Below are 20,792 nucleotides of genomic sequence, written 5' to 3' on the forward strand. Positions count from 1 at the left end.
CAATTTAAGACAGAAAAAGTAGAGCTACACTACCTTAAACAGGCAAACGGAACCCAGAGCCCTATCCATCTGCTCAACTTTCTCAGGTTTCTGTTTCCTCTATCTAATGCACTTCCCTCATTATATTTGAATACTGTGTTTTTTCTGACATTCAAATGTTTCTTCAAATGTCATCTTTTCAACAGTACTTCTGATGACCCTATCTAAAGTAGCTTTGACATTACAAATAGGCTCACTCTTAGTCGTAGGCAGTCTTATCTTGTTTCATTTTCTTCTTTTCACTATTTGAAATTATAGTATAGTGTAGTGTAGTGTAGTATAGTATAGTATGACATGACATGATTTGTCTATACTCCAGCAATACAAGCTCTAAGAGAGCAGCTCTTTGCCTTCCAGTCCATTACTAATGCCTCAGATGTTAGAAATGCATCTGGACTCCCATGGGCACACGCCAAGGAGCTGCTCCTGCCCCGCGCTCCCTCCCTCTGCCTTTCACTTCCTAGCTGCCAAGATCTTGGAAGCTTTGAAGCTCGGCAAAGAAGGGAAATCCATTGAGAACAGTCTGTAAAGTGTCAAGCAATATCTAGATATTACCTGCACTCTGCCTTTCCCCCCTGAACCTGGGATTCTTCCACTGAGTGAGTGGTCCGGCATCCCACATTGGCATTGCTCATTTGGTTGATGAAAACATATTGACAGAGTTGTTGTTGGTTATACCCTTTTGCCTTCTCACTAGCAATGAAAAAGAGAGACTGTATCTCCACACCCTTGCCAACAGAGCATATTGTCGAGCTTTTGAACTTTTGTTGATCTGCCGTGTGGCTGACAGGGTCTTGGTGCTCCAGCTGGGTGTCAGGCCTGTGCCTCTGAGGTGGGAGAGCTGAGTTCAGGACATTGGTCCACCAGAGATCTTCCAGCTCCAAATAATACCAAATGGTGAAAGCTCTCCCAGAGATCTCCATCTCAATGCTAAGACCCAGCTCCACTCAACAAGCAGCAAGCTACAGTGCTGGACACCCTATGCCAAACAACTAGCAAGACAGGAACACAGCCCCATCCATTAGCAGAGAGCCTGCATAAAATCATAATAAGTTCACAGACACCCCAAAACACATCACTGGTTGGGGTCATGCCCACCAGAAAGACAAGATCCAGCCTCATCCACCAGAACACAGGCACTAGTCCCCTCCACCAGGAAGCCAACACAACCCATTGAACCAAACTTAGCCAATGGGGGCAGACAACAAAAACAACAGGAACTACGAACCTGCAGCCTGTGAAAAGGAGAGCCCAAACACAGTAAGTTACGCAAAATGAGAAGACAGAGAAACACACAGCAGATGAATGAACAAGGTAAAAACCAATCAGACCAAACAAATGAAGAGGAAATAGGCAGTCTACCTGAAAAAGAATTCAGAGTAATGATAGTAAAGATGATCCAAAATCTTGGAAATAGAATGGAGAAAATACAAGAAACGTTTAATAAGGACCTAGAAGAACTAAAGAGTAAACAAACAGAGATGAACAACACAATAAATGAAATTAAAAATTCTCTAGAAGGGATCAATAGCAGAATAAGTGAGGCAGAAAAACGGATAAGTGACCTGGAAGATAAAATAGTGGAAATAACTACTGCAGAGCAGAATAAAGAAAAAAGAATGAAAAGAATTGAGGACAGTCTCAGAGACCTCTGGGACAACATTAAACGCACCAACATTCGAATTTTAGGGGTCCCAGAACAAGAAGAGAAAAAGAAAGGGACTGAGAAAGTATTTGAAGAGATTATAGTTGAAAACTTCCCTAATATGGGAAAGGAAATAGTTAATCAAGTCCAGGAAGCACAGAGAGTCCCATACAGGATAAATCCAAGGAGAAACATGCCAAGACACATATTAATCAGACTATCAAAAATTAATACAAAGAAAAAATATTAAAAGCAGCAAGGGAAAAACAACAAGTTACCCATAATGGAATCCCCGTAAGGGTAACAGCTGATCTTTCAGCAGAAACTCTGCAAGCCAGAAGGTAGTGGCAGGACATACTTAAAGTGATGAAAGAGAAAAACCTACAACCAAGATTACTCTACCCAACAAGGATCCCATTCACATTTGATGGAGAAATTAAAAGCTTTACAGACAAGCAAAAGCTAAGAAAATTCAGCACCACCAAACCAGCTTTACTAAAGCTAATACTAAAGGAACTTCTCTAGGCAAGAAACACAAGAGAAGGAAAACACCTACAATAACAAACCCAAAACAATTAAGAAAATGGTAATAGGAACATACATATTGATAATTACCTTAAATGTAAAAGGATTAAATGCTCCCACCCAAAGACATAGACTGGCTGAATGGATACAAAAACAAGACCCATATATATGATGTCTACCAGAGACCCACTTCAGACATAGGGACACATGCAGACTGAAAGTGAGAGGATGGAAAAAGATATTCCATGCAAATGGAAATCAAAAGAAAGCTGGAGTAGCAATTCTCATATGAGACAAAATAGGCTTTAAAATAAAGACTATTACAAGAGACAAAGAAGGACGCTACATAATGATCAAGGTATCAATTCAAGAAGATGATATAATGATTGTAAATATTTATGCACCCAACATGTGAGCACCTCAGTACATAAGGCAAAAGCTAACAGCCATAAAAGGGGAAATCAACAGTAACACAATCATAGTAGGGGACTTTAACACCCCACTTTCACCAATGGACAGATCATCCAAAATGAAAATAAATAAGGAAACACAAGCTTTAAATGATACATTAAACTAGATGGACTTAATTGATATTTATAGGACATTCCATCCAAAAACAACAGAGTACACTTTCTTCTCAAGTGCTCATGGGACATTCTCCAGGATAGAGCATTTCTTGGGTCACAGATCAAGCCTTGGTAAATTTAAGAAAATTGAAATTGTATCAAGTATCTTTTCTGACCACAGTACTGTGAGACTAGATATCAATTACAGGAAAAAATCTGTAAAAAATACAAACACATGGAGGCTAAACAACACACTACTGAATAAACAAGAGATCACTGAAGAAATCAAAGAGGAAATAAAAAAATACCTAGAAACAAATGACAATGAAAACACGATGACCCAAAAACCTATGAGATGCAGCAAAAGCAGTTCTAAGAGGGAAGTTTATAGCAATACAATCCTACCTTAAGAAACAAGGAACATCTCAAATAAACAACCTAACCTTACACCTAAAGCAATTAGAAAAAGAAGAACAAAAAAACCCCAAAGTTAGCAGAAGGAAAGAAATCATAAAGATCAGATCAGAAATAAAGGAAAAACAAATGAAGGAAACAATAGCAAAGATCAATAAAACTAAAAGCTTGTTCTTTGAGAAGATAAATAAAATTGATAAACCATTAGCCAGACTCATCAAGAAAAAAAAGGGAGGAGACACAAATCAATAGAATTAGAAATGAAAAAGGAGAAGTAACAACTGAAACTGCAGAAATACAAAGGATCATGAGAGATTACTACAAGCAACTATATGCCAATAAACGGGACAACCTGGAAGAAATGGGCAAATTCTTAGAAAAGCACAACCTTCTGAGACTGAACCAGGAAGAAAGAGAAAATATAAACAGACCTATCACAAGCACTGAAATTGAGATTGTGATTAAAAATCTTCCAAAAAACATAAGCCCAGGACCCGATGGCTTCACAGGTGAATACTATGAAACATTTAGAGAAGAGCTAACAGGTATCCTTCTCAAACTCTTCCAAAATATAGTAGAGGGAGGAACACTCATTCTATGAGACCACCATCACCCTGATACCAAAACCAGAAAAAGATGTCACAAAGCAAGAAAACTACAGGCCAATATCACTGATGAACATAGATGCAAAAATCCTCAACAAAATACTAGCAAACAGAATCCAACAGTACATTAAAAGGATCATACACCATGATCAAGTGGGGTTTATCCCAGGAATGCAAGGATTCTTCATTATATGCAAATCAATCAATGTGATACACCATATTTACAGATTGAAGGAGAAAAACCACATGATCATCTCAGTAGATGCAGAAAAAGCTTTTGACAAAGCTCAACACCCATTTATGATAAAAACCCTCCAAAAAGTAGTTATAGAGGGAACTTACCTCAACATAATAAAGGCCATATACAACAAACACACAGCCAACATCATTCTCAATGGTGAAAAACTGAAAGCATTTCCTCTAAGATCAGGAACAAGACAAGGATGTCCACTCTCACCACTATTATTCAACATAGTTTTGGAAGTCCTAGACACAGCAATCAGAGAAGAAAAAGAAATAAAAGGAATCCAACTCGGAAAAGAAGAAGTAAAGCTGTCACTGTTTGCAGATGACATGATACTATACATAGAGAATCCTAAAGATGCTACCAGAAAACTACTAGAGCTAATCAGTGAATTTGGTAAAGTAGCAGGATACAAAATTAAGGCACAGAAATCTCTTGCATTCCTATACACTAATGATGAAAAATCTGAAAGAGAAATTAAGGAAACACTCCCATTTACCACTGCAACAAAAAGAATAAAATACCTAGGAATAAACCCACCTAAGGAGACAAAAGACCTATATGCAGAAAACTATAAGACACTGATGAAAGAAATCAAAGATGATACAAACAGATGGAGAGATATACCATGTTCTTGGATTGGAAGAATCAACATTGTGAAAATGACTCTACTACCCAAAGCAATCTACAGATTCAGTGCAATCCCTATCAAACTACCAATTGCATTTTTCACAGAACTAGAGCAAAAAAAATTCACAATTTGTATGGATACACTAAAGACCACGAATAGCCAAAGCAATCTTGAGAAAGAAAAATGGAGCTGGATTAATCAGGCTCCTGGACTTCAGACTATACTACAAAGCTACAGTAATCAAGAGAGTATGAGACTGGCACAAAAACAGAAATATAGATCAATGGAACAGGATAGAAAGCCCAGAGATAAACTCACGCACATATGGTCACCTTATCTTTGATAAAGGAGGCAAGAATATACAATGTAGAAAAGACAGCCTGTTCAATAAGAGGTGCTGGGAAAACTGTACAGCTACATGTAAAAGAATGAAATTAGAACACTCCCTAACACCATACACAAAAATAAACTCAAAATGGATTAAAGACCTAAATGTAAGTGCAGACACTATAAAACTCAGAGGAAAACATAGGCAGAACACTCTATGAGTTAAATCACAGCAAGATCCTTTTTGACCCACCTCCTAGAGAAATGGAAATAAAAACAAAAATAAACAAATGGGACCTAATGAAACCTAAAAGCTTTTCACAGCAAAGGAAACCATAAACAAGACGAAAAGACAGCCCTCAGAATGGGAGAAAATATTTGCAAATGAAGCAAATGACAAAGGATTAATCTACAAATTTATAAGCAACTCATGTAGCTCAGTATCAAAAAAACAAACAACCCAATCCAAAAATGGGCAGAACACCTAAATAGACATTTCTCCAAAGAAGATATACAGATCACCAACAAACACATTAAAGGATGCTCAATATCACTAATCATTAGAGAAATGCAAATCAAAACTACAATGAGGTATCACCTCACACCAGTCAGACTGGCCCTCATCAAAAAATCTACAAACAGGAAATGCTGGAGAGGGTGTGGAGAAAAGGGAACCCTCTTGCACTGTTGGTGGTAATGTAAATTGATACAGCCTTTATGGAGAACAGTATGGAGGTTCCTCAAAAAATTAAAATTAGAACTAACATATGACCCAGCAATCCATTACTGGGCATCTACCCTGTGAAAACCATAATTCAAAAAGAGTCATGTACCACAATGTTCATTGCAGCTCTATTTACAATAGCCAGAACATGGATGCGACCTAAGTGTCCATTGACAGATGAATGGATAAAGAAGATGTGGCACATATATACAATGGAATATTACTCAGCCATAAAATAAAGGAAATTGAGTTATTTGTAGTGAGATGGATGGACCTAGAGTCTGTCATACAGAGTGAAGTAAGTCAGAAAGAGAGAAACAAATACCGTATGCTAACACATATATATGGAATCTAAAAAACAAAACAAAAAAATGGTTCTGAAGAACCTAGGAGCAGGACAGGAATAAAGACACAGACGTAGACAATGGACTTGAGAACACGGGGAGGGGAAGGGTAAGCTGGGATGAAGTGAGAAAGTGGCATGGACATATATACACTACCAAATGTAAAATAGATAGCTAGTGGGAAGCAGCCGCATAGCACAGGGAGATCAGCTCGCTGCTTTGTGACCAGCTAGAGGGGTGGGATAGGGAGTGTGGGAGGGAGACGTAAGAGGGAGGAGATATGGGGATATATGTATATGTATAGCTGATTCACTCTGTTATAAAACAGAAGCTAACACACCATTGTAAAGCAATTATAGTCCAATAAAGATGTTTAGAAAAATAAATAAATAAATAAATGCATCTGGAACAAAATGGGCCGCAATGAATTTGAATTATTGCTCTCATTTAAAAATACATTTTAAAAGTATTGATATTGAAAATATGAAATATGTATTTTTAAATTTTTGGCAATGTATATATCCCATACAATTATTAATAATGGAATAATTTGTGGTATAAATAAAATAGAAAATAAAATTATATCTGTTGATTTTGTAAATTTTACAACAACTATAAAGCTTCATTTTGTATTGTTGAATGAGCCTACCTTAAACCCAAAGTAAAGGTATTAGAAGTTAATATATATTTTAATTTTAAAAATATACACAATTACATGATATAAATTGAAAGAAGCTTTATATGAATGAATGGAATGTGTGACTACTGATTTATTTAATTTTGAAACATAAATTTTTATTTTCCTTCTGTAAGAGAGTTAGTACTAAATAAATGTATATGTATTCTAATGTAGAAAACTTTTAAAACAAATTTCTACAAATATAGATAAACAAACATAAATAATTAGACTAACTTTCTATCCTTGTCTCCATAAAATTAATTATAACATTTTCCCAGTAAGTTTGGTTACTTTTGTATGCTTTCCCTCTTAACTGTAATTTACTTTAGATCAAGATCTATGTATCATTATATTTGTATTCCCAGCTAATTTTTATGATACCTTATTACATAGGTGAAATATTAAGTGAGTGAAGTAATGAGTCAAATTTCAACCATCAGTTAATCACAAAATTTTTACTTAGAACCTTATATTCTATTATTCCCCTAAGCACATTTATATTCCAGCTTATTCCTACTCTTGGAATACTCCCATTCAGGGAAAAAAAAAAAAATTGTATTCATCTTGCTTCTCTCCTTTATGCCATTACCTATATTTACCTTCTTGAATTAAAAATTCTACTTGATTTTTGAGATCCAGCTCAAATGCTCTTTTTTCTTAGTAAGTATTTCCTAAGCACTCCAGTGTGAAATGATCCTTCTCTCTTCTGGCCTTTAATTCATCATATTCTCTATCTCTATCATTATATCTCCTGTTTCATCAGAAATTCACGTAAGCATCCTGTTTTTAGATAGGAACAACATATTTATCTTTGTGGCGCCACAAAGATACTCTTTTTCTCAGAGTTGGCACCTAATTTATTATTAAGGAAAATATCTGGAATTTTAACATTTGATTCATATCCTTGAAGATTTTAAATCTGATTGGGGGAAGAAATCATTTTGTTTACAATAATCATGGAATGATAGTATTAAGAACAGTAATATTTAATTTTAATAGCATAGGTAATTTAAACCCCACTTAAGATTTGAGTTGAAAATTTCAGCTGAAAGAGAGATCAATATATATTACAGGATTTGTGAAAAGCATTATGGGTGAAGGTGGCCTTGACTTGGCCTTGTTTTATTTCTTTTACTATCACATGTATTTATGATATATTTAAAATAGTTATAGGTAATAAAGTAAAGCATAACTGTTTGCAAAATTAGTAGACTAATTGTCCTTACATTTTACAGGAGTATATAAAAGCCAAGAAGCTCGCCTAATGTTACATATCTATCTTATTAAAGTACCAGCTCAAGCTTCTGTGAAGAAAATGAAGGAGGAAGATTGGGCCATGGATGGCTTTGTAAGTATGGTTCTTTAAAAGTCTGCTGCTAATTTTAATAACAAACTTATGCTTTGGTTTGTCATTAAAATTCCAGAAAAATCTAATTTCTAAATTGAGCTAATTAAACACACACACATATATTTACAGATGTGTAGCCATCACCACAGTTGATTTTAGAATATTTCCATCACCTCGAAAAGAAACTCCATACCCTGTAGCTATCACCCAACCCATCCACCCCTCATTATCCCCACAACCCCAAGCAACCACAACTCTATTTTCTGTCTCTTTAGATTTCCCTGTTCTAGGCTTTCATATTTATGGAATCATATAATATGTGGTCTTTTGTGACTGGCTTCCTTCACGTATAATGGGAACCGTGCCACTTAAGGCCTAGGCTTGGAACTGACTGATTGTCAATTCCACCCACATTCCATTGACCAAAGCAAGTCACAGGCCCAAATCCAACTCAGTGAGGTAGAAAGTATACTCTTTCCATGGAGGTTGATGGGAAGCGGGGGCCAAAGGAGTGCATATATGTCAAACAGTAATCTAATCTACAAAGAACAGTATTATTATATTTTAATTTTTAATTGACCATTTATTTGCCTCATTCTGTTTCATCATATCATTGCCCTTTTTCTTGACAACAGGTTTCTTAGCCTAAAAGAAGTCTATAAATCTGTATCATTATGTTAATAACAAATCCCCTTTTTCCAGTATCATCATTATTTAAAGATTAAATTTTTAATTTTGCTTTTTAATGATGGCAGATTTTCACAGTGTTCTGTGTTTTACATAGTAGAGGATATGGAGGAAGGAATTCTGCATAATATTCATTTCAGAGTAAAACTGAATATTTTCTAAGGCTGGGAAAATATATCTGTGGCCAGTCTTCAGTTTTAACCAAACTTATAAATACTTTTAGGTTTCTGCTGAGCCTGATGGAGCTACTTATGTATTTCAAGGATTTATTCAGGGCAAAGATTATGGGCAATTTGGACTACAAAGACTGGGTAATGTATTCATTTTCATTTTCATGTAATTCTTTTATTACTCCAGATATCATAAGAAAGTACAATGGATTCTGAACATTAGGCACACTTACCATACTTTGAATTTTGCGTTGTCAGGACTATACATTGATACATTTGATAGCCTTTTAAATATTTGCATTCTTCAGAGTATTGTTTCTCTGTGTTCCACCTCCATACAATGTTTAGTTTTTCAGCATATTTCTAATAAACATGACAAACTGCCTTGCCCTCAAGCAAGTAAAAAGGAGAAAAAGTGATATAGATATGAAAGAAAATATTAAACTGTAAATAATTTTGTCATATGAGAATTGTAATACTTCTCTGCAATTTGAATATTGTCACAATTTTCTTACTGCTCCAAAAAAACATAGGGGCACTTTAACTCATAGAGTCTGGAAAGGGAAAATAACTTAGAGGAGTGAGCCCCGTTTTGGGACTTTGTGCTCTTCAGATATGTAAATTTTCCATGGTGGGAGGCACAGGGTTTTGTCATTTTTATTTCTAACTCTTCTAACATGTGTATAAACATTTAGTGGTCTCGTTTGAATGTATTTATTAACATAGCTTTTGGTATATACTTTTCCTAAGGTGTACTGTCTCCCATTACTGTATTGTGGTATTAATGCATAAAGAGTAAATTCAGGCTCTAAAATCTACTACTTGATGTTTATCTTAAAAATTCCATTGCTTTGAACTTTTACATAAGTTTATGAGTCCCTAGAAAAATAATGTATAAGAAAGGTACTAACATTTTTTAACCTGGACTAAGGTATGACTTAGTTGAATATTTATCAGAAAGGCAAATCAGTTTTCTCCAAATGAGCAATATTAATAAGATGTCATTTCAGATAATGTCTTGCCAAAATTGTTAGTTTTAAAAGCAGGATAAAACATTTATTAACATAGTACATTAACACAGTTGTGTAAATGAATGCAAGATCTTTTCACATACTATTCCCTAAAGCATCTCAAGCACTACATGTCTAAAACAGCACCTATAGAAAAGGAACTATTTCTTTCCAAAAAAAGAGCTTGTTACTTATTTTCTCTTCCCTGGTCACTGTGCCAACATGTTGACAAACCTGTTTTTCTCATTTCCTAACTGCAAATGTCATAACCATTTACTCAGCCCCAAGTAGAACATATCTAAATCCTATGCCTTCCTCTCCCTTTCATCCACACAGACAAGTTCCCCTGAATCTATCTTTTCATGCTCTTCCTAGTGCTGTAGTTCACACCTTAATTTCCATTTTTATCTAGGATGTTCCTACAATCTTCAAACTACTCTTGCTTTCAGACCAGACTCCCTCAAGTCCATCTCACCCTTGTCACTGCTCTAAATCTTGTATCTTATCACTGAGCCTTTTTTTTTTTTTTTTCCCAACACATCCAGTTGTTCCTCACTATAGGTGGGTGGAAAGTTTGGGCTCTTTAGAATCATATTTATGCCTTTTCAAATAATTTATCATTTTAGCCTCCTACTCCCTACCACATGTCCTTTCCACACAGACATGCCTAATGCTTGTCATGTCCTCTAAATATGCCACTCACCTTCCCATTTCTGGGCTTCTGATGGTCCTGCTTCCTCCCCCATTTGTTGTTCTATTGATTCTTCAAGGTCAAGCTCATAAGTCCTCCAGAAAACATTCTTACATACCACCAGATGGAATTACTCCTTCCTTTCCTAAAGCACATTGATCATGAATTCATCCTTGATATATGTACTTATTTGTGGCTCTGTATTCTTCCCACAATTGTATGAACTCTTCAGTTCAGAGACTCCACTTATTTTTTATTCTGTGTCCTTTCCTGGAAAAATATCTTATACATAGTAGGCATTGTGCAAAATTGTGTGGAAATGAGTTGAAGGAGTTTCGTGAATTAGTTTTGTTTACTATGTACATTTCCAAGTACACCTTGCAGATATTTCCAAGTAGATAATCTTGAGCAAGGAAGAGATTAATTGGTTCACAAAACTAAAAAATCAAGTGTGATAAAGTAGGGTTGATTTTATAAGTTATTTTCTTATTTTATAGGACTGAATATGTCAGAAGGTTCAAATTCTTCAAATCAACCTCATGGTACAAATAGTAGTTCTGTGGCCATTGCTATTCTTGTGCCTTTTTTTGCACTTATATTTGCAGGATTTGGATTTTATCTTTATAAACAAAGGTAAGTTTGTTGATTTTAAGTATAAAGCATTTCCCAAATCTATGTTTCATGTTCTTTTTACTCTCTAGTTCAAATTCTAACTTACATTTTTTTTCTAGGTTGTTTAAATCTCTGTGTGCCAAATATTGCCACAGTTGTTGAAACCATTATTTCCCCTGCCTTTCCCTCCACCATGGCAATATACACACAACTAAAATTGCTCTGTTAAGTTGCACAAGCATTCAACCTAACACTTCCTCCTTTTTGCCTGTCAATTTCCTGGTACATAACTAATTGTATAAGTTATTTTTACATTATCCATATTGAAACTTTAGCGTTACAAATCTAAGTTAAGGTTTAAATTGAAGAGGTGATATCTGCTGCCAGATTTATTTAGAGAACTAGGAAGAAGCTGTGTCCAAACCCCTTAGTTAACCTGACAGTACTGATAGAGTTTACCTAGGGAGACAGACGATAAAATCCTCTAATCCTCTCATTTATCTCTGTTGCTTTTAGAAGATGATGGAATTAATATATTATACTTGTGATATATCTCATATATGACTATATAGATTATTCGTTGGTCCCTGTTCACTACATCCATTACAACATCCTGTTGAGGGGCTTCACTATGCAATTCTCCACTATTCGGGGCCATCCCTTACTAAGAAAAAAGTATGCCAAAAAAAAAAAAAAAAAAAAAGAAGAAAAAAGTATGCAGGTAACCAGATAATTAAATGAATACCTAAATGTAATGTATTTTTCTCAAAACTGATGTTTTTATTATAAATGCCAGTCTGTATTATCTAAGAATGAATTATTTAATATTATGTAAATTTGTAACAATTGTGCATTAGCAGCTGTTTAGGCCTTGTCAATATCAGATGTTATTAATGCTAAAAATCATCACTAAATTTATTTATAAAGCAAGCTATGCTAATCTTTTTTATTATTGTGATAAAATACACATAACATAAAATCATTTAAACCATTGTAGGTGTACAGTTCAGTGACATTTAGTACATTCACAATGTCCATCACCCCAAAAGGAAACTGTACCCACTAAGCAGTAACTCCCTACTCCTCCCACCCCTTCCCCAGGCAACTACTAATCTGCTTTCTGTCTGTTGGTTTGCCTCTTCTGGATATTTTAGATAAATGGAATCATACAATATGTGACATTTTGTGTCTGGCTTCTTGAATGTAATATAATGTTTTCAAGTTTTATCCATGTTATACCATATATCTGCACACTATTCCTTTATATGGCTGAATAATATTGCATTGTATGTTTGAATGTGTTGTGTTTAAATATGTCCATTCACCAGTTGATGGGCATTTGGATTGTTCCTGTGTTTTTTCTATTATGAATAGTGCTGCTATACACATTTGTGTACAAGTTTTGTTTGAATATCTGTTTCAGTTTTTTTGAGTATGTACTCAAGAATGGAATTGCTGGATTATATGGTACTCCTCCATTTAACCATCCTAGTGAAGTGGTATCTCATGTGGTTTTGATTTACATTTCTCTAATTACTAATGACATTGAGCATCTTTTCATGTGCCTGTTGGTCATTTGCCTACATTCTTTGAAGAAATGCCTATTCAAGTACTTTGCCCATTTTTAAAATTGGGTTATTTGTCTTATTGTTGTTGAGATATAAGAGTTCTCTATGTATTCTGGATACTAGACCTTTTCGGATATATGGTTTGCAAATGTTTCTCTTTCTGTGGGTTGTAGTTCCACTCTCTTGATAGTGTTCTTTGATATACAAGTTTTTCATTTTGATGAAGTAAAATTTATTTCTTTTTTCTTTTGTTACTTGTGCTTAGTGTCATACCTAAGAAACCATTGCCAAATTCAAGGTCATACAACTTGTATGTTTGCTAAGAGTTTTATAGATTTTGCTCTTACATTTAGAAATGATTAGTTTTAAGTTAATTTTTATTGATGTGTAAACTTTCTAAAGCTTGATATTATTTTCCTTAATGCTGTAGCTCAATATTAGCAGAAGGAAATTCTTTTACATCTTTGTGATCCTTACCTAATTAGAAGGAAATGATGTTGCTTCTGTTTTTATTGTGAATGTAGTTTGAAAAAGGAGAGACAAATATGATCCATTAGAATTATGCACCTGGCAAGAGCAAGTTGTAAACAATATAATTTATATTATATAACAATATATAGATGATGCTTTTGAAAGAAGCTTTAGATAGATTTTTTTTTTAATATTGTCATCATACAAATCACCTAACAATATTTAGTATGGAGAAAAATTCAGAAAATGCGTTAGGGGTAGTAAAATCACATAACGGCAAATACAAATTACACTGAAATAAATCGTTGAAATTTGTGGTGTTTGGTGTAAACAGAGGAGATTTATTTCAAAGCCTTTTTAGGAATTAGGTTTGAGAAACAGGTAAGGGCAAGTATGCCTTTGTTCCATTACAAACGTCAGCAAATTATGCAGTGGGATGTGGGAAAGAGAAACTAGAAATAAACATTAGTCAAAAAGGAGACAAAAAAAAAAAAGGAGACAAAAAATGAAGCAGGAATTCAAGATGAGCAACTTATACCAGCCAGCCTAGATTCCATGTGTTTTATAAACTAATGGCAAATGTTCAGTTATCAGTAACTCTTTGGAAACTATTTTCATGACTTGAGTATCAGTATAGATAGTAATTTCTTCTTTGAGATTTTGAATTTACTTGCTCTACTGCATATAATTTTAAGCCAACTGAGTATTTATGTTTCTGGGATACTCCAAGCATCTTCCCAAATTAGGCGTCAGCATTAGATGTCTACTCTTCTTGGAACCCCCTTCTTATTACTGCAGAACTAACTCCTTATTGTCCTTCAAGTCTCAGATTAAATTTTGCCTCCTTAGAGATGCTTTTCCTTATTACCTCTCCTAAACTGGCTCCCAGTTACTTCCTGTCCTGTAAACCATTTTCCTTTTCATCAAAACAGTTTTCATTATCTATTATTTTTCTTGTTTTATTATTTTTAATTGATTCATTGCTTTCTATCATTACACTATGAGCTCCATGAGAGTGATGACTTCATGTTTTTGTTAAAAAATATGTGTGTGTATATATATATATATATATATATATATATATATATATCTCCAATGCCTAGGATCATGCCTAGTACTTAATAGATGCTCAGTAAATATTTGAGGAGTGAAGAGTGATGAGATTAAAATTCATCAGCATCATAATTTAGTTATATTTTACATGCTATTTCATAATGATAACATTATTTCATAAGAAAATTAATGAGAATAGCCATAATATCATTTATTTACACTTACTCATATTGGTGCTCTTTAAAAATATATATTGTATGTAAATAATAAAAGTCACTCAGGATTTAAAAGTGACAGGTAAAATGTTCAAATGTGATGTATTGAGTTTATGGTTTCTCAATTAATACTTTCAAGTTACATTATCCATTAACAATGATAACTCAAGTACACTGTATTTGAGCCCTACTCTGCTATTTCTTGAAGAAAGTTAACATATAGCTAATCAATGTTCTCATCAACAGGACTGCACCCAAAACACAGTATACAGGATGTTCAGTTCATGAAAATAACAATGGCCAAGCAGCTTTTGAAAATCCCATGTATGACACCAACTCGAAGTCAGTGGAAGGGAAGGCAGTACGGTTCGATCCCAACTTGAACACAGTCTGCACAATGGTATAACGTGGCAACCTTTGCCTTCTTCAGAAGCTTGGAAATCGACACACAAAACAGTGCACATTTAGTTCACTGATAAACAAATTAAAGCACACTTTTCAGGACTTGCTGGGTCACCTTTTCCCGAGGAATGATAGAGAAGAGTGTTTTTTCATAAACTGGACCATAATTCTTCTTCATGTTTACCATGGAGAGTTTTACAGAAATCGGCTGCACTCTGAGAGTGCTTACTCACAGTTTATTTGCTTTTTTTAAAAAGGAGATTATTCTAAAACATAAACTTATTTGCATATATTGGAGGAGCATCCACTATCAGTATTTCTGTGCTTTATAAACTATATTAGAGGGACTGGGTTAAAAAAATGATATAGGGTAGAAAATAAGAGCTATACTTACAAGAGTCAATAGATCACTGACTTCTCTTTAACTGTCATGAGCTACATTACACCCATAAGTCTGTATTTCACACCACTCTATCAGCTGTTCCTTCCTATTAATTGAGTCATTGTTTTCTTTATTTCCCTGGTTATTTCAGATTGAGTCATGCCCTGAAATGTTTATGAGCTAGTTTGTGCCACAGAAGAGATAAGATTGCCCACTCTGATTTCACTCTCTGGTTTTTGTTCTTCAGCATCATATTGCTGTCTTTTTTTAGACTGGTTGTCATAGTTTCTGCAAATGGCAAGATCATCATGCTATCCTCCTGATTTCCCTCATTATGTTGTAACCAGTATTATTCAGTGAGCCATGGGATAGTGTTTAACTCCTTCCTTCAATCTGTTTCGTCACTCAGAAACGACTTTAGCTGCCAAAAATTATCTATAATAACGATGATTTTGCAGTTATCTGAGACACCAAACTTACCATTCTTTACCAAACTTTCCAATGTTTCTGCAAGAACAAATAGAACCTATTAATCTACTTATTTAGTTTATGATATATCTACTTATCCTTCCAGTTGAGCCTTCAAATTTATTTAACATTGTTCTGAACTTTTATCTAACAGTGAGTTAGAATTCTAAGTTTTTAAAATTTTTAACTTTTAGTCAACAACGAGTTAAACATATATTTTGGACCAGCCCCTAATAAAAATGACTAAAAAAAAAATTAATTTCAAATCACCAATATAAATTTATTTCCTAAAGTTGTGGATTTACCAAATCTTCATATATTTTAAAATTTCTGTACTCTTATTCTTAAGAAGCAGCTTTCAGATATGACAGGTTTCTTTCATAGTCAAATTAAGATATGTATTTGCAAGTTATTGGTGGCTCATTTACAACTGTATCACAGTAATGCCAGCATTTTGATTTAATAGGTCATTGTCTTCTTTTTATAACATGTTTTATTTCATAGAATAAATTATGTACCCAGTGTGAACACTTTGTTCTTGTCCCTTTCAAATATGGATAAACTTGTAAACAGTCTCGACTTTTTGTATCATGAGACAGAGTGCCTAAGAGAAATCATTGCACCTGGAGCGCTACTTGGATCTATGTCTACAACATATAGTGAATTTCTTGTAAACCACTTTGAGATACATTGTTTTGGAAATTCATATAATTTTCTCAACATTGTACTCTACTGACAGGATGCTGTTTTAAATTTTATTCCATCAGTTATTTATTCTTGTTTATTCAAATGACTGCAATAACAATGATTCATTCATTAATGTTAAGGTTAATACATTTAAGATCTTGTTTAAACAATGTTTCTTCTGCAACTGGCTACTCCTCTTATATTAATGCATACACTTTTGTAAAGAAGTATATTTTTATGAAAAAAAACTTTGTAAAAGTATGATGTAAATTTTCAGTGCAATGTAAACAAAATAAAAATGGATAATTGCTTTTGTAAAATGTGTATTCTTTACAAAGTTGTCTGTCAGTGTACTGGTTAGTAAAAGGAATGAAGAGCCCATCTTTATTTGGTGTTGTAAAGTTCAGAAACTGCATATTACATATACTTAGTCCACAACATAATAATGACATATGGGTGTTTTTCTTCTCTATATTCTGTAGTTTCCCAAGTGTAACACTGTTAAAAGTAAGTACATTCCCAGTAAACGTAATAGTATCATAAGAAGCTCATCTTAGAATTTATATTAAATGTAAGTACTTTAATAATGCATACTATCTAAATTTAGATATACCTGATGATTTCTAGTGTTTCTGTAGTATATTTTCTTAGAGATATTTATGTTAAGCATGCTTCATAAGTATGAACCCAATAAGCTTTTGAATTGCTCCATTAAACTAATATGAACAAACAAATCTGTCTTTCCAAGATGGAACATGTAAAGTTTTGTACTCAAGAAAGTTATCAAGTTTCTCTAAAGTTCAAATCACAAGTTATTTAAATTCAATTTTATTAGATAACTACTTTTCACAAAATACATTGTCTTTATATTTCAAAACCTCAAACTCCAGCCTTTACAGTCTATCTCTGTTTATTACACTTTATTTTAGAAATAAATGTTTCTTGATATAATTGTAGTTTCTGTTTTAACTTTGTTAACTCTATTACCTCTACCTTTCACTCACTTCACATCTTCTATATTTTCTCTTCTTGTTCTTTGTCTTTATTTTTACTCCTCCCTGATTTTTTTCTTTTCCTCCCTTTTTATTTTTCAAATTTTTAGTTTGTTTTCTTTCTTTTGATGTTTTTCTTAACATCCTTTCCTCTTTTACATGTCTTATCCTTTTTAGCCTTTTATTATTTCTTTCTTTATATTCTCTTTATCTTTTTAATGCTCTCAAAGGTAAGCAGCAATTTTAGTGGAAGTAATTGTATTTTTCTCTTTTCCCAGCTTTATTGAAGTATAATTAACAAAATTATAAGATATTTAAAATGTATAACGATGATTTGATAAATGTACATAGTTTTTTTATTTTTTCTTTTTTTGGTGAGAACAGTTGAGTTCTACTCTGTTAGCAAATTTCAATTAAGGAAGTAATTTAAAAGAGCTTTCTTGAGCTTCCCTTATATTTAAGAACATTAAAGCCATAGGTTCCACCCAGGATCTATTGATAATGGAGCCTAATGAAAATGATTGTGGAAATAAACCAAAGGTCAGATTTACTTTACCTGTCCTTTACACTTACAAGTGAGGGAAAAAAAGCCATAACATTAGCTAAAGGAGTCAATAAAAATAACTAGATGATGCTCTCTTAAAGAGAATAAGAGAATCTATTGCCTGTCAAAGTATTAACCTGTAAATATCTATAAATTTAAAATAGGCATAAAGTAAGGTAAAGTGAACATCTATAAAATTACAGAAGCTCATAAGTCTAGGAAATAATTTAGAATGGGCAGTTTGAAATTTGGCTGAAAGAAATATTGATTTGCTTCTTTTTTTTCTTTTTCTTTTTTTTTTTAGGATGACTTTGGAGGAAAGGGAATATTGATCTGAGAAGACATACATGTGTAAAAATCTGAGAAATGTCTTTCTGCCATCACTTTCATGAGCTGGGTATTCTAAAGTAATTTAAGAGCAGATTTAAAAGTTACCAGGGAGTAGAAATGGCCACTGGACATTAGATTTCATTCTTCAGTATACAAAGCAACAGAACTAGTGAACACCTGCCAGATACTTTCCCAACTTTTAATAAGTTCCCATGTGTAATAATTGTATTAATCTTGAAAAAGAAGTATATTCTACACATTCAAATTCATATCTATAAGTTGTGTTGCAAACATAAAACAAAAAATCTGTGCTTAAACTCTCATAAGATCCAAATCTTGCTTGTAACTATTTGCATACCTCTGAAAATAGGGATGGACCCATATGCTTTGGCAGGAGTAATGAGATACATAGAGAAAAATATAGATCCATCTACATGGTCGAATTAAAACAAACCAAAAGGCCTTCCTTATCAGTAAGTATCTTCTTCATACACTTGAGTTAAGATTTTACATCTCCTGAAGGAACTTATTAGAAAGAAATATGTTATATGGAGAATGTCACAAGATAGCATTGTAATCCCAATAAGTAAATTAACACAGCTACCATAGAGCAAGTCAGTCGAGCAACTGCTCCTAATCTCTTTGTTTTTAAACCAGGACTTTTCCAGTCTGTAACACCCTTTTTAGGATGAAATTTTTAATTGCATAAAATGAAATAAAAAGGAAATTAATGATAATATAATAGTATAAAAATTTTTAAATATTCTACATATATATGAATATATATACTTATATATAGATACTAATACATACATATATATGTACTTCTCTAGTGATACGTTAAAAAAGCAGTGGGCCTAATAATTTCTGTAATTTCAAAGAGTATCATAAGCACTATTTTGAGATATTCATAACATTTAACATGACATAAAATATCTGTGATTCAGAGATTATTTTTACCCAGCTTTTTACTGAAGGAAATACTATATTTTAATGAGAAGAACAATGAAGATAAAGGTGTAGCATTTTCCCACCCATGTTTACAAATTTTTTTAATTCTATCTGCATACCAGGTTAAGAATCCTGCTTTAGCGATTAGAATTTACAGCAAGTACATTGTGATGGGACAGGGAAGAAAACATTGTTCTCTTGAGCTATTGGCAATGAAAATTGAGTGCTTAAGTTGGACTTTAGTTACCAAATAACAACATAAAGAAGAAACATTTCTAAGAAGAAATCCCTAATGGGAAAGAGTGAGTATAAATAGTAAAATGTCATTAATTAACTTATTAATATAGCAAATATTTTCTAACACTAAACATGTGCATACTACTCTACTATGAAGTATAATGGCTATTAGATGAATAAAAGTATAAGAAACACATGGATCTTAAAGTTTTGTCAAGCTATAAAAAATTCTTAAAGTATATATGTTACTTCATCTGTATATGTTTTCTTAGGAATCTTTATTGCAGCTTTATGTATAAAAGGTCATTTGCAGTTTAATTTAAGAAAAAAGCACCTGCAGTTTTAATACAAATCAATTAGACAAAACAAGGATCAAATTTATATTTAAAGATATGCTATTATTGAGTAAGGGAAATCAGTATTTCTTTTTGCCTAGTAATTCTACTCAATAGGTTATCCAGAGGAAATAATCAGGAAGAGATACTTGACATGGCTTTTCAAATCACGCATTATTTGTATATGGTGAAAAGTATATCACTAGTTACCAGTGTATAAGCAGCATAAATATTCACTGATCTGGGATTGCATTAGAAATTACCATACATATTTAACTAATTATTAAAAATCATGTTCAAAGTTAATCATATGAAGAAGACTTCAATTTTTTAAAACAAAACCACTCTTTCTCTCTCTCCCTTTTTCCATTTTCCTTTTTATTCCAAATACAAACATATATAAACATAAATGTCTTGAAGCAAAGATATAAAATACAAATAATCACAATTATCAGGAGTGTGAATAATTACAATCTTTGTGTTTGACTTTTTTCCAGGAAGGCATATATGTTAATCACATTATAAAAAATATAGTTTTAAATGAAAAAAGCTTAGTTTGAAATTTAAAAAGTAGATTTTACTTTGATGATAACTTTTCTTAGAAGAGTATTCAGACCTAGAAGTGAGTTAAGGAGACTCACTCACATCAACTCTGTCAATATGAAAAACAAAACAAAAACAAAACAAAAACTAAGAACTAAAGTGATAATGTCATACACAGCAAACTGTTTAAATGAGTTAAAGTGAGAAAAATTAATAAATACATTGATAGATGTTTATCAAATATCTATGTATTTTCACTTTATTTTTGCTGCTTGAATTGCATCAAAAGTGCCCAGAATAAGAATATTGGACAAATAGGTAATTTTTTCCTTTGAAAGGTAAATTTTCTCTAA

General features: G+C 33.1%; 1 protein-coding gene across 2 annotated transcripts in view; it reads left to right on the plus strand.

Moving 5' to 3' along the window:
- The window catches only part of CSMD3 (CUB and Sushi multiple domains 3), a 1,186,187-nt gene extending 1,166,876 nt beyond the window's left edge, over positions 1-19,311 (plus strand). For both annotated transcript variants that reach the window (XM_082364543.1, XM_082364544.1), the window contains 4 exons: positions 7,979-8,091; positions 9,002-9,089; positions 11,147-11,282; positions 14,815-19,311. In XM_082364543.1, the coding sequence (XP_082220669.1) occupies positions 7,979-8,091; positions 9,002-9,089; positions 11,147-11,282; positions 14,815-14,974 (497 nt within the window). In that variant the 3' untranslated portion in view covers positions 14,975-19,311. The remainder of the gene's footprint in view (positions 1-7,978; positions 8,092-9,001; positions 9,090-11,146; positions 11,283-14,814) is intronic.
- The last annotated feature ends 1,481 nt before the right edge of the window (positions 19,312-20,792 follow it).

This window comes from Balaenoptera borealis, assembly GCF_965194805.1.
Source record: "Balaenoptera borealis genome assembly, chromosome: 17".
Taxonomy (NCBI): Eukaryota; Metazoa; Chordata; class Mammalia; order Artiodactyla; family Balaenopteridae; genus Balaenoptera; species Balaenoptera borealis.